This window comes from Chlamydotis macqueenii, chromosome 16 (assembly GCF_036417535.1).
Source record: "Chlamydotis macqueenii isolate bChlMac1 chromosome 16, bChlMac1.mat, whole genome shotgun sequence".
Taxonomy (NCBI): domain Eukaryota; kingdom Metazoa; phylum Chordata; class Aves; order Otidiformes; family Otididae; genus Chlamydotis; species Chlamydotis macqueenii.
In genome coordinates, this window is record NC_141571.1 from 16,480,692 (window position 1) to 16,494,713 (window position 14,022).

The window sequence follows — 14,022 nt, forward strand, 5'->3', positions numbered from 1 at the left end:
TTGGGTATGAAGGAGATTTTTTTTGCTGCAGCCAGTAACTGGACGCTGCTGCAATACACGCCATTACCAACGTGAGAACGGGTCACGGCAACACAACCTGTTGGCAATGCCCAGCTGTACGGCAGCTGGGAAGAAGTACGTGACCTGGATCCGTGCTTATGAGTGATCAGCCCCCCAGCTACGAGGCTGCCCGTGCCTTCAGGAGAACACTACGGGTGACTTTTTAAAGAACGCTAAGGAACTCCATTGGTTGAGAAAGGAAGATCATCGGGATACGTCATCAGACTCCTTTGTTTCTTGGTGTGAAGCCTGCCTCTTGTTCTTTCTGCTGTTGTTCTCCAGGATGAAGGAACAAAGAGCCCCTCACAGGACGAGCCGCTGCCTCCCTCCCACACCAGCGGTGCTTCTGGAGCTGCGCTGAGGAGCCTGCGCCTGGTTGCGCTGGCTCAGACCCAGGACCCTGGTGCCGGGTGGCTCCTGCCGGGAGCAGACGCAGCAGGCAGGCACCAAAGCCAGCCCGGAGCAAGCACCCAGCACCTCAGACCACTCAAAGCACAAAATGTCTTTTTCCTCCTGAAGAGATGGAGAAAGCCAAGGGCATTTTTTTTCATTTCGTTCAAATTCAGACAGAAAAACGGACCTCTTCTCCTGAAACAGCTCTTTCTGTTGAGCATTTCAACGTAAACTAAGAAGCAGCCAGAAAAGCAGTGTCCTGCCAGTGGGAACGTGCTGCGAGAGGTTTGGCTGCCGGCTCCCGGAGGGAACGCGCTGTGCCGGGCTGTGCCGCAGCCTGTCCTGCTAGCGGGCAGCTTGCCCGCTGCCTCCGGGGAGGCGCCGACGGGACCACACTGACAGCGCAACATGAGGAAACACAGCAGAAAAGAAGCGAATAAGACTCAGGCTAGACGACAAGGAAATAATTTATTTCCAGGTCCTAGAAAGACCTTGAAAAAATAACAAGTGTGAGGAAATCAACCTCCTAATTTCATTTGGGTAGAGAAAGAAAACCAAAGTGACACCATCCGACATTGTGGCAGCTGCCAGCTCTTCCTGCCAGGTGCCAGTGGGCAGGGAGCACGGGACAGCACCGCACAGAGCAGCCGGCTCCTTGGCACCGCGCTCCTCCTGTATTTACATGTGGGATAGAAATCAAAACGCAAGCATGCGTGCATGCGCGTTGGGGAGGACTGGCTGGTCGGGAATGGGGAATAACCCGGTGGGAGGGTTGCCAAACACGTACCCTGTCAGACAGACCCCATCTCCTACGGACAGAGCCCTGCTATTGCACAACACTTTGCTAGAGGAAGGGCCAGCTCTGGCGGGGCTCGGGCACAGCTCTCCAGCCCAGAGGGAAAACACGAACACGTTCCTGAGGAAAGAGGGGGCTTTCTCCATTCTCCTTCTCTGGGGTGCGCAACGTCACCTCACTGAGACGGCATGGGCACAGCCAGCACGAAGCAGGCTGCTGGCCCCGCTGCCTCCCCAGCATTGTCACAGTGAACCAGCAGCACGCCGGGGCGCGGGGGCTGGCAGAGGGGCGCCTGCTGCCTCCTTTGGGGGAGACTGGAGAGACCCTGAGAAGTGAGAGGCTCCCAGTCCCAGCGTGAAAGCTGAGCTGCAGCTCTCGCGTGGGCAGACGTGGCGGCAGCGGGCAGAGGCAGCCCAGGGCAGGAGCCGCGGCAAAGACACATCCTGCCCCTCTCCACTGCCAGGTCTTGCTCTGCAGCCGAAGGGCCAACACCAGCATCCAGGAAGCAAAACACAGTACAAAATGAACACGCGTGTGCATTTACAGTTACATCGTCTCCAAGGAGAGAAAACTGTGTGGCTAAACTAAAAGGACAAACACAATAACAAGCCCAGGATGTGTCAGGCCTTAGGAGACCTTATCGGTTACCTATCAATGATACAATTGATTTTTTTTTTCCAACATGAACAGATACGGAGATGCACGTGCCAGCAGGGCTGGAAAAGCTGCCTGAGGGCATTGCTCAGCCTGCTGCTCAGTGTACCCCGGGGGAAGGCAGCAGGCCGAAAGGGCGCAGGGCACTGAGCACTTTCCTCCAGCATCATCTGCAGCCCGAGAAGCAATGGCACGTCCTGTGGCCTCCTCCTGACCTGCCTCCCGAAACCAGGGATTCCGTGCAAAGGCGGTCCCGCTGCAGGAGCTCGTGCTGGTTTCTTGCAGGGCGCTGTGCCGGGATGGGGACACCCTGGGTACCTCAAGGTGTCACAGACCCGCTGCCCAGCCTGCAGCAACCATCTTGGCTGCATAGCAGCACCAGCAGGATTTGGCCTTATGGACGTGTCCTGGAGATGGCTTTTCTATCGCCAGTGGTGATGCTCTGGGTGTAATTATCCCTCCAAACCAGGGAGCTGGGGTTCTCTCGCAACCTACAGCACGGTCCCCTACCCAGGACGCAGCTCTCCCCCACCACTGAAGGCCAGTGGTGCACTGATGTCCTTGCCTTCTGCCCTGCGCGGCCCACGCCATACGGCAGAAAGCCGTGCTTTGCTGGGGGCCCCAGAGCCAGGCCCAGCCTGCTGCAGCGGCTGGCCAAGCCGACCCGGGAGCGCTGCTCTGCGCCCCTCCGACGGCGTGCCCCAGCACGGGGCTGCTCTGTGGCTCGGGTTGCAGCACCGTGCCTCGGTCCATCACTAGGGCCGTGGGGCACACCAAGACCTCGCCGACAACTCCGCTGTGCAGGGAGGGAGAGAGCCCCTTCAAGTGACAAGCATCTTTTGATGACCACAGGGAAGGCCTAAGGACTGAGAGGCAAAGCAATTGCAGCTTAGAGACAAAGAGGGTTTCCAAGCGAACTCTGGTGCAGCAGTTGCTCCACGCAGGACGTGACCTTGCCTGCCGCCAGCACGTGCATCCCCAGCGCAGCACGCTCCGACGCTGTACCAGCAGCCGGGCGCTGCCGAGGAGCCCAAGCACAGAGAGAAGGAGGACTCAAAAAAAGCAAGTGAATCTAAGGGGGGGGAAAAGCTGAACAGAAGTTAAAAGCTTGCTTCCCTCTGCAAGGAAAGCTCTTAAAGAAATCAAAGCACTTCAAATGCTCTGACTCGAGTTACAAAAACAATTTAGACAACAAAAGGCTCCCGGTTTGCTCTTCCTCTCCTGAACTGGGCTCACTGAACAGATCTATTTAAATGATAATTTGTGGGGGAGAAACCCCCTCCAAACGCTCTTGAATTAATTTTCTCTTGCTTAAATTCATGTGTAGTGCTTTAATGGAGACGGTATGAAGGAGATGAGGACAGCCACAGCGGCTCCTTTGGGCGCTCGGCCGCGCTGGGCTGGTGCAGCGGCTCCCCAGACAGGAGGCAGCAGCCGAGGTGCACGTTGCCCAGAGCTCCCCGGCCACGCAGTGCAGCCGCTCTCCCACAGACACGGAGCACGGATGGAAGCGCGCGCTCTTCCCACACGGCACCTTGCGGCATGGAGCCCCGGTCCTGGAGGCACTGAGAGCCTCGCGGGGGGTTTGCAGGACAGCTAGGACTCCTCGCTGTCCTCCTCGCCCCTGCGCCCAGCGTAGAGTGCTGCCAGCTGCCGGAAACGTGGCCCCCAGCCCCCCAGGTAGGAGAAGTCCTGCTCCGAGCCACTGGACCAGGTGTTGATGGAGCTCAGGGAGGGCACAGGGGAGTCCAAGCCCTCAAAGGCATAGGTCTGGAACGAGTCGTAGGGTGGCACGGAGAGGTCCTCGTCCGCCTGCTCCACCTTCTTGCAGATATAGTCTCTAAACACGGAGAAGTCCAGGTCGGGGCTCTGCACCCACTGTGGGAGGATGTGGAGCTCGGAGGCCGGGTTTCCACTCAGGCCCCCCTCTCCTGGCGCCCCACCTCCGTCACCGCCTTTGATCTCACTGAAGTCGTAGAGGCTGCGCAGGGCTGACATGTCATAGGCCTCTGTGTCCTGCTCACCACCCCCTTCATCGTTGTATTTTATGACATTGTCCCTCATGTCCTCATCATCCTCGGACGTCAGGTGGCTTTTGTGGTGTCGCTTCAGCGTGAGGATCAGAAGGACCAGCACTGGGAAAGGAAGAGACGGTCAGACAGGCGCAGGGGCTTGTGCGAGCTGCGCTCCCGCGGGGGCGAGGCTGGCCCGTGCTCGTGGCAGGGTACAGAGGCATGGCACCCTCCGGCACGGGGAGCCCCACAGCCAAGAGCGCCAGCGTGCCAGCCGCTTCCTATCAGCCAGGCTCATCGAGTAGCAGCTGTGCTGTGTCACTGGCTGGGACAGAGCTTTGCTCCGGCTCCAGTGCAGACCGGGAGCTTCCTTTCCCATGCAGCGCGACCGCTGAGACAGGGGGGACAGATGGATGAGCGCACGGCTGGACAGACAAATGGATGGATTCTGCAGAAGATGAGTAGGAAAAGGGGGTGCGTGAACCACAGCAGCAGCCAAATGCTGGGAGGGTGAACGTGGAGCAGATGGCACAGAGCCTGAGCAACGAGCCGCAGCTGTGTCCTGAATCATCATCCATTCATCCCATCACCTTTAAAGCACCAATGTGCACTTTACTCGTTTGGGCAATTAGGCAGAAATTTGTTTGCGCTGCGTTGGAAAATGAAACCAGTGTAAAGTGCACCCTGTGGGAAAGGGTTTTCTAAACGGAGACACAGCAGGAGACGGGTAGCAGAGATGTGCCAATGAGAGGAGACCTCACCGGACAACGCGCTGGCTTCCGCAGATGTCCAGGCAGCCCCAGGAGCCAGCTGCGAGCCAGCACCGATGCCAGAGGGCTTTAAGCAGCAGTGTCCACCAGCTGCCTTATGCTAAACCTGAGGGCACTGCAACGCTCCTCTCTCAGAGCCCCTTCCCTTTCTCATGCCCACACAAGCCCAGGCCTCCCCCGCACCGTCGCACCGTGCCGTGGTGGCCCAGCATAAGCTTGTACCTGTGTCAGTGGCAGCCAGCAGCATTCACAGGGCGCAGGTCCCGACCGGGGCAACGCTCTGGTTTGTGTGCGCTCCACCTCTGCGCCCTACTCACATGCTAATGTGACACTGACCCTCCCCACACTCCGAGGTGAGAGTGCGCTACACATCCCACACCTGGCCATCATGCCGGGATGCACATGCGCCCCATCTGCCGCGAGGTGCCTGCTGTCAGCACAGCTCGGCAGCCGGCGAGCAGCTCTCGGTTCCTGCCCATCGGGGCAGGGAGCAAGCCAGCAGCTCTCCAGGCCCTGCCGGGCAGCCGCCCACCCGCCTGCATACAGGGAGCCCTGCTCTGGCCGCCCTGCCGAGCCCAGTTTGCTGGGGCAGAGGTGGGAGCTTCCTCCATGGTCCCCCCACTGGCAGGGGGCTCGGCTTCCTGCCCCCCATGCTGCAGCTACCAGCAAGGAGAAAGGCAGTGGCAGAGCCCGCACCGTGCCCACAACAACCGCCTGCGCTCGTTTGCGTGATGCTGGATGAAGAGGAGACAGGACAGGACAGAGGAGGCCGGGGAACAGGCGGGCACTCACCGACCAGAATGAGGATGCACACCAGCAGCGCGATGAGGGCGCCGGGGCTCAGCGTAGCTGACACAACGTAGGATGTGCTGTTGCAGGACTGGATGGCCCCGTTGCTGTCACAGCCGCAGACACGGATGGTCAGAGTCCCCGTGCTGCTGAGGGCCGGGGGGCCGCTGTCCACCACCAAGATGGGGAGCAAGTACACATCCTGCTCCTGGCGATTGAAGCCCATTCTTTGTGTGTGCACCGCAGCCGTGTTGTCTGCAGGGAACAAGTAAACCCACAGCAAAGTCACGCTCTTAGCACGGCCAGCAGAACTCGCTGTGAGCTCCTCCACCCTCCACACGAATGCTCAGGGTGCTGCTGGGCTGCTACCGCTCACACAGCTGTATTTTGTGTGCCAACTCCAGCAATCACACAAAGAGGGGACAGGGCCTTCCTCCCCTCCATCACAGGGGAGCAGCAAGCAAGTTCGTGGCTCCCCGGCACCACAGCCCCTCGGCAGCTCACGCGCCCGGAGGCGGCCAGCTCTGCTCCAGCACGCACCCTTCGCCAGGCGCCTCGAGGTCAGCCCGACGTCTCACCTGCCAGTGTGCCCAGGGCACAGCGAACCCGACATGGGAGCAACAGTGTGCGTCTGAGCCGCACAGACAAACAACGTGGTCGGAGCAGAGAGAGGATAAAAATCAGCTGCTGACATGGAGACCCCCTCCTGACCCGGCCCACTCAGTCCAGAGCGGATGGGGGAGCTGCAGATGGCACTGAACCTGCAAGAGCAGTTACTGCTTCCACACCTGAGAGCCGTGCGTAAAGGGTCCTGCCTCAGCTGGAGGGCTAAGTACCCAGGGGTCCTTTGTAACTTCTACAGGAGCAGAGAGAGCTCCTTCCAAGACTCCCAGCCGAGCCAGCCATCCTCCCCGCCTGCTCAAACCCTGCCGATTCAGGGGCTCGGCCAGCACAGCAGAACCCACTGTGATCCCATTAACACGGCCACTTCATGGGCTCCAGGGCCCCGGCGCCAGAGATGAACCCAAGCAGCAGCTGCACACAGGCAACCTGGAGCAGGGAGGGTTGGAACAGGGACTGAACATCAGCGCGGCTCCCTGCTCATGCGTGCGACGCGCTGCCACCAGCAGGGGAGCAGGCAGGAAGGCAGTGAACAGTCGTGAACAACTGTGGCCAGATGTCAGAAGTCGCTGCCGACTGTCTGCAGGCTTTATCTAATAAAGCGTAGACTGGCCCGCTCACAGTAAGGTGCTAGTGTCTACAGACTCTCTCCTCACGGCACCTGATTTATGCTAGACTGGCTCCTTTCTGTATCAATCAGCTCTTTGATCGGAAAAGACATCTATTCTAATTCTGGCTCTTGGGCTGCCTGCCATCACGGAAATTGCCGTATGGATCGGGTGCTCACAGGAGCGCATGGGGCATGGCAGGGACAGAGCAGAGGGGAGGCACACGCCGAGCCGCAGGCCAGCGCCAATCCACCGGCCAGGTGGGAAGCAGGGCAGAGCCTGAGGCGCCGCGCAGAGCCAAGGCAGAGCGGAGCACGGAGCCCGTCTGCCCCTCGGCTGCGCAGGGTGGGGGGCACTGCAGTTTGGGCAGAGCCTGCCAGGATCCCGGTGCCGAGCCCTCGCCCAGAAGCACAGACGACCTGCCTGTAGGCCTGCTGCTACCAACCCCAGCCACGGCCAAGTGCGGGCAAGGCTGGTCTCCGTGTCAGAGCAGTCTGGAAGAGGAGGAGCTGGGGCAATCACGCAGGTGCAGAGGCAAAGCCCAGCCAGCGTGCGCTGGAGCAGAGCACGGCTGCGTGCAGCAAGAGCGAGGAGGATGGGCAATGGGCAGCCTGTGCCCAGAGGGGAGGCAGCAGCACACAGCCTTGTGCCCAGAACAGCACTCAGCTGTTGAGCTGCTGAACACCAGACTGCTGCTTCCTATCATCAGGTTTCTGGGCTCAGCCCACCGGAGTCTTCCGTGTTGCCAAAACACGGCCGTGCCACTGAGGAGAGCGGAGCCTTTGGCAGCTAGCTGGGGAGAGCTGGGGTCCCAGCACAGAGGAGGCAGGGAGAAAGTCACTGCTTCCAGTTCACCTGAGAGCACAGGGCCTGCCTTGAAGAGCTGAATGCAGAAAAGGCCAGGACAGCGCAGAGAAGACCACACCAGCCCCCAACCGGAGGCCGCACCGAATGCCACAAGGACGATGTTCTAACCCAGATCTTATTCATGCACACAGAACTGTGCTGCAGGTCACTGGAAAAACTCTTTATTTGGATGTAGCATCTTTTATCCATCAAGGGAATTTTCCAGGTAACCTCACTCATCCCTGCTCGCAGCAGCAGACTTCAGGCAGACAACATCCTCAAGAGCACAGAGCAGAAGACAGCAATAAGGCAAATCCTTGTACAAGGTGACCCCGGGACAGGTTGCCTCAGAAGGGACATACCGCCCGCAATGTCAGCACTCTGCCTGCAAGGCTGCAGCACCCAGCACCCCCCCCATGCTCCCCAAGACACGACCCAAATGCTGCAGTGCTGCCAGCCTGCGGAGGGGACTGCCCGCAGCAGAAAGCACCATCTTTCTGCACCACACGTGTTGCCCGGCTTCTCCGTGTGCGAGGCAGGGACCGCTGACCCTCTGCCTGGCAGCCACCTCTCCTGCAGGACACCAGACCCGCGGCCGAGGCTCCTGGAGCAGCACGTGGCCCCAGCACAGAGGCCACTGCAGAGCTGTCAGGACGAGAGCGGAGCGCCAGCCCCACAGGCAAGCGCGGCAGCCTGCCGGCAGCGAAGTCAGCCAAGAAGCTGCCTGTTGCCTTCCAAGGATGAGCTAGGAAAAAAAAATATTGCTATGCCAATCATTTGCACAAAAGTAACGATCTCATTTGGTGCTGCTCCCTCAGCTTGCTGCAGGGCAGCAGGGACATACACGTAACGTTAATGGCACCACCTCTGCAAGAGGCCAGGACTAACCCCTAGCTAGACCAGCCGAACATAAGCCTCGGGCACCTGGATCCAGTGGAGATGAAGCCGCAGGCCCACTTGCTGTGAGCAAGCTCGACTCCGGCCCTCAGCCCAGGAAGGCTGCCTTCACTGGCACCGTCACGCCAGTCATGCAGCCTGAGCTCATGGTCAGGTCCTGGCTCAGAGGAGCCTGTGCACACAGGCTGGTACCTCCATGTGCTGCTCAGCCTGTGCCAGGGACTGCTCCCAGCCGCCCGGATGAGCATCCCTTCAGCGCTGCGTAAATGCAGGCGTAGCACCAGCTCCTCACCTCTCTGGAAACACAGCAGAACGCTGGTGATTCCCCTTCTGTCTACAGCCAACTCCAGCTCGTGTTGGGGACCTGCCACAAGGTATGCTGTATTTTTAGAAACAACCTCTAGAAATCAAGGGAAAATGCACATGCAAGTTGCAGAGCGGCAGCCACTAACCTCAGCTCAGCTGAGACTGCTCAGACAGCGTGCTGCACCACCGAGCTCCCTTACCTCCAAGTACGGGATGGAAAAATATTTCCACTGCCGAACTCACAAAGTCACAATAAAGCAGCCAGGAGTTAAATAGATCAGCAGCACGACAGACAGCTCTGCTCTGAGAAACCTCAGCTCAGGAAGGGGCAGAGATCTTGCCCTGTAACCCAAAACTCTGCGCTAGGGAGAGAGACAAAAATTACAACTACAAAACACTATTTGAAACATCATGAAACTGCATTTTCCATCTTGAATGAGGCGACACAAGCACTTCCTACAGGAGGGACATCACAGACATTCCATGTCTACACCCACGACATTGCTGACCAAGGCTGGACAGCCAGACCCCAGTCTGGCAGAGACCAGCCCAGTCCAGGCACCCAGACTGCTCCAGCCTCCTCGCCGCTGCCCAGCGCTGTGCCCGCGGCTCCCCAGGCACCCTGGATAACCATTTTCTCTGGCGGGTCTTTACATACCCATTACTTGCAAACTCCTGTGTTCCCTTCTGAGATGCTCCAGAAAAAGCAGTGCTGCTGCCATGCAACATAGTCTATTTAATCACAGAAGTGAAGAAAATTTTGCCCAGATCTGGGAAAAAGGTGTCCTGGAAAATGCACCCAAAGCAACCTCCTACAAAGCAACGTCGTTTCTCCTGGTACACTTGTTTCTCTACACGCAGCTGACGCAAGGCAGTTGCTTCAGGACATGTCTTGGTGTAGATCTGTTTGTACCAGCACAGCCTCAGTCATTGCACAGAAAAGCCAGGCAGGCCCAGCCCTGCAGCCCCTCATGTCTTGTCCTCTGCCGCAGCTTTCTGCGTCCATTTTTTGTGTCAGGAGGTTGAGGAGCAGTGTTTCCGCAGAGGTGGTACTGAAACCTAAGCAGTCGTTAATCCACAGCTTTGCTGCACAGACAAGTTTGGATCTCCACACTTCTGTTCTCCTGCCCTATCCACGCGAGGTGGCACTTTGTGCCACGGTCACATCACTCTAAAGGTTGTGCCGTGTGTTCTCTGAAGCCCCAAGCCAAACCATTTACTATCACTGCTGTCCTGCTACACAAACTGACATTTCCTCTGCAGGTTTCCTACACCACAATGTACTGTGGTGGTAGCGTTACATCACTAGGAATGAAAAAAAAAAAAATTTAAATCTCTCAGACTCCCTCTCCAAAGAGGCTCTTGGCAGCTTCAAAGACAGAACTAATAAATTCTTCTTATAACTCAATCTCGAGCAGTGCTAGGAGAGCAGAAGGGAGCAACTTACCTCCAGTTTGGATTTTGATATCCCTGCCCTCTTCCACGCTCCTAGGGGCCGCCCGTGGGCGTCTGCCTGCCCCTTCTCCAGCGGCTGTTCTGCAGCCCCGGTGCCTGGGCATGCCAGCTCCCTGCCGGGCCCACAGCCATGCTGCTGCCGGAGCTGCAGGCTGCCCCAAAGGGGTCCCCAAAAGGAGCAGACCCCCCTGCCTCCAGCTCCAGGCAGGTGCAGCTGATAGAAGAATATAATTTTTCCCTTTTGCCTCTTCCTTCTCCCAAATTCTCTGGGTGCCAGGCCACAGCACCCTGCTGCTTATTTACCTTTCGCTCAGGGCCCGTGGAGATTCAATGCTCTTTTCACCCCCCCGTCAGATCAGCATCTGTGCTGCTCGTGCAGAGAATGGCATCCCTGCGCGGCTGGAGGAGGCTTCCTCTGTCCTGAGGCAATACTTGAATCCTAATATTTTGCTTTTGATTGTTATGATTTTCAGATCTTCTATCACCCATTACATGCTCTTAATGAGACCTGCAGAGAGTTCAGACATCTGCTCGCCTGGCGCTCGAGCTCCGGAGTCAGTAGCTCCATGTGTTGCTCCATATTATCTAGCAACCCTTCCGGGTTGCCGGGCTTGGATGCCTTCTACCATCCCTTCCAACACAATTAGCATTTCTTGGAGAACATGATTTCAGGCTTTAATTGCCTTTGATCCTTCTGCAATCAATTTTCCTAGGCCAGACAGACCCAGCAAAAGGTGAGTTAGGAGGCAGAGGATGGTGAATGCTTTGGAACGGCACCAACTGGACATGGGTGATGTCAGCTTTTCCAATTCTGTCTCTTCCTTTAGGCACTTCTTTGCTGGGCATCTTCATTTTGGTTCCCAGCTGTTGTTACCACATGCGACATTTGTTCCTTGCCTGATGAATTAGGAGGTGCTTGAGCACTCTCTTGGACAGAGCAAAAGCAAGGAAAGAGAGGTAACAGTAGGAAATGGCGCTGTTTCTAACAGCCTGACTCCTGCAAACCAGGAGAGTTAACTCTACCTCAGTTAAGGCAAGCTCTCCTGCAGCGTCATCTTTTGCTCTTGCACCTCCGACCCAGAGCAGCGGAGCCGGGGCAGCTCTGCATGCGCAGGGATCCAGCAAGCAGGGCCGCAGGTGTTGACTGCGGGCACTTCGCAAGGGCCGTCCCCGCTCCGTGCAGTCTGGGCTGCAGGGGGCCTGACCCAGCAGGGTTTGGGCAAGGGGCAGAGCTGTGACTGCACCACAGCAGCATCAGCCTGCAGCAGACCTGCTATGTCACCAGTGCCGTACGCCCGCTTACTAGCAGGTGCTTCGCAAGCTCTTCATCTGATGGACAGGCTGCCCCACTGATCACCCGGGCTTTCCCTAAAACTCTTGCAGGCTTCCTCCACGCTGCCCACAGGAGCCCTAGAGAGCCCAGACTGCACTCGGCGGCTTCCCGTGCCCTCCTGTGCTACCCTGCCTGGTGCTGCTCCCACCTGCACGATGGCCTCTGCATGTTAACTGACTCTCGCTCCTTCGGCTTTTCACCCTCCTGCCGTTCAGTTTCGCCAGCAAGGTGCGTGCCCGAGAAGCGTCCCCCTCGCTCCCCCTGCCTGCTGGGGCGCAGCCAGCAGCCCCCGAGGGAGCCCCTCCGCGCTGCACTCAGCTCGGAGCCTTGGACACCTCTCGGGCAGCTTGTGGCCAAAGCCATGCAGGCTCCCCGCCTGCCAGCCCTGCCACGGCCCGGTGCTCCTGCCCTGCCTGATGAACCGTAGTGGGGAGCACTCCTGAGGGGGTGCTGGTCCCTGCCATGCTGAGGACAAGCCACCCTGTCGAGGTGGCTTTCTGCTGCCTTGCGGGAGCCGAGGGAAGTAGGTGCAAAGCAAAAGAGAGAAGGAGGATTTAAGCAAGAGCCTAGCGCATCCATCTGTGCTGACATCCATCAGTGTCACTCCTTGGCTGCAAAAGCAATATTTATAAATCACGTTTCAAAACTGGCTACAAATTTGTACAAAGAAACAGATGGGCTGGTGGTAGCAGTTTGTCACCACTGATATTTCTATGGAGGAGTGGAGACAAGTGCGAGGGGGTGAATGTACGAGAGGGAGGCGAGGAGGGGGACCAGGGAGGATGCAACAAGGGAACCCAGGAGGGCAGAGGGGGAAGGTGAGCACACCCAGAGCGCTCAATGGACTGGAAAACGGCGGGAGGGAGATGACACTAAAATACACGCACATTAGAAATGAGGGGTGCCTCCATCTGCACAGGCAGCCGCCTCCTCTTGCTGTGGAAGACAGCACTGCTTGGCAGTTGGGAGGGTCCCACTGCTGCGGGAATAACCCCACAGCAACAGCATTTGTTTTCCTGAGAACAGAAGGTGGGAGGTGATGCCAGCTTTTACTCATTTTATGCAGTGTTGCACCACATGCAACGTTTGTGGGATCGTTTAGCACGAAGGATTGCCCTCCGCAACGAGAGCCTTGTCCCACTCAAGAGAGCAGCAGCTCTGGAGGAGATGGCAGCGCGGGAGCCCGCGTCCTGCACCCTCCTGCAATGCCAGCTCTCGGCTGCCGCTGGTGAGCCGCGACTGAAGGAACGGGGAGCGATCCCCACACAGCGCCGGGCGGTGAAGCAGCCCCTCTGAGCTCCAGCCACCCCGGCCAGGTCCCTGCTGCCAGCCAGGCAGAGCAGCAGCGACGGCTCTGGGATCACAACCCAGCTGCGGGCAGGCATCCTGGCTTGGAGCAGGGAGCGCGGCCCCCGGCCCCTCGGAGCATCTGGAGAGGTCTGGGCAGGGATGGACACCGGGGCGTCACTCAGCGTGCTCAAGCACGTTTTCATAAGGTCCTTCAGAGAAAGCAAAAGAAGTTAATCGCTGGGTGTGGGGCAAATCTTGCAGAGGATTAAAGCTTGCTTACATGATAAGAAGCAAAGGTCTTGTGAACAGCTGCCCTGTGAGTGCCAGAGGAGGGACTCGGGTCAGGGACAGCTGCACTTTTTAGGATGCAAAGCAACATCAGTCCTTCTACGATTACGTCTGAAGCTCTTTGCTGCAAGTTCCATTTTGACTGTCCCTAAAAATGCCAAACCAAACCGAGCAAGCAGGATCTTACGTCAGCAGAAGGTTCCTCTGATAAGCTCAGAGCAAACTAAACCAGATTTTTGACAGATGAAGTTATAGAAACAGATAAAAAATGCTTAAAAAAAAACCCCAAACAAACCAAAACAAAGCCCAAACAAAGAAGCATTTCAGCGTGGTCTGCTGGCTTCTATCTGAGCTGGCCTCTTTGACAAGTCAGTGCACATCTAGCTGGAGAAAATCCCTATGTGCAAGGGTCCCTGCTGTACCTACCACTGCAATCGGCACCTAAATTCACTCAAAACACCAGTCAAAAATAGGAAGCAGCCTCATAACTACCTTTCTGGATGGTTACGGTCCAGACAAATGCAGCCTGACCTTGCAATCCGCAAAGTCAAACAGGAGCCAGGACTCAGCCAGCAAAACCTGCGTCACACCGCGTCGGTTCCAGCAGCAGGCGGGGATCAAGCCGTCGGGAGCTGCTCAGTCCAGAGGCACAAAGAACCCCAGAGCTTCCCGGAGGAGCAAATGGGCCCTACCCAGCTGCGTTTCCCAAAGGACAGGATGAGCCTCAGGAAACACAGAGGAACCGTGTTCCTGAGCCACCACCTAACAGGGAATCTGGCCCTGCTGGCCCCGTCCCAGGTAACCCACAAAGGCCGAGGGCTGGCTGCCGCACGGCCCCGCTGCCTCCCCCGCCACCTCCCAGGACTCGTGAGCTGCTCCCGGTTGTCCTGGGCACAGGGGCTGC

The 14,022-nt window shown here is 57.9% G+C and overlaps 1 protein-coding gene across 4 annotated transcripts in view; it reads right to left on the reverse strand.

Annotated features, from left to right (window-relative positions):
- Nucleotides 1-2,654: 2,654 nt before the first annotated feature.
- Nucleotides 2,655-14,022, reverse strand: part of CDH22 (cadherin 22) — an 87,621-nt gene continuing 76,253 nt past the window's right edge. For all 4 annotated transcript variants that reach the window (XM_086760413.1, XM_086760410.1, XM_086760411.1 and 1 more), the window contains 2 exons: nucleotides 5,478-5,729; nucleotides 2,655-4,038 (listed from right to left, as the gene is read on the reverse strand). In XM_086760413.1, coding sequence (XP_086616539.1) covers nucleotides 3,500-4,038; nucleotides 5,478-5,729 — 791 coding nt within the window. In that variant the 3' untranslated portion in view covers nucleotides 2,655-3,499. The remainder of the gene's footprint in view (nucleotides 4,039-5,477; nucleotides 5,730-14,022) is intronic.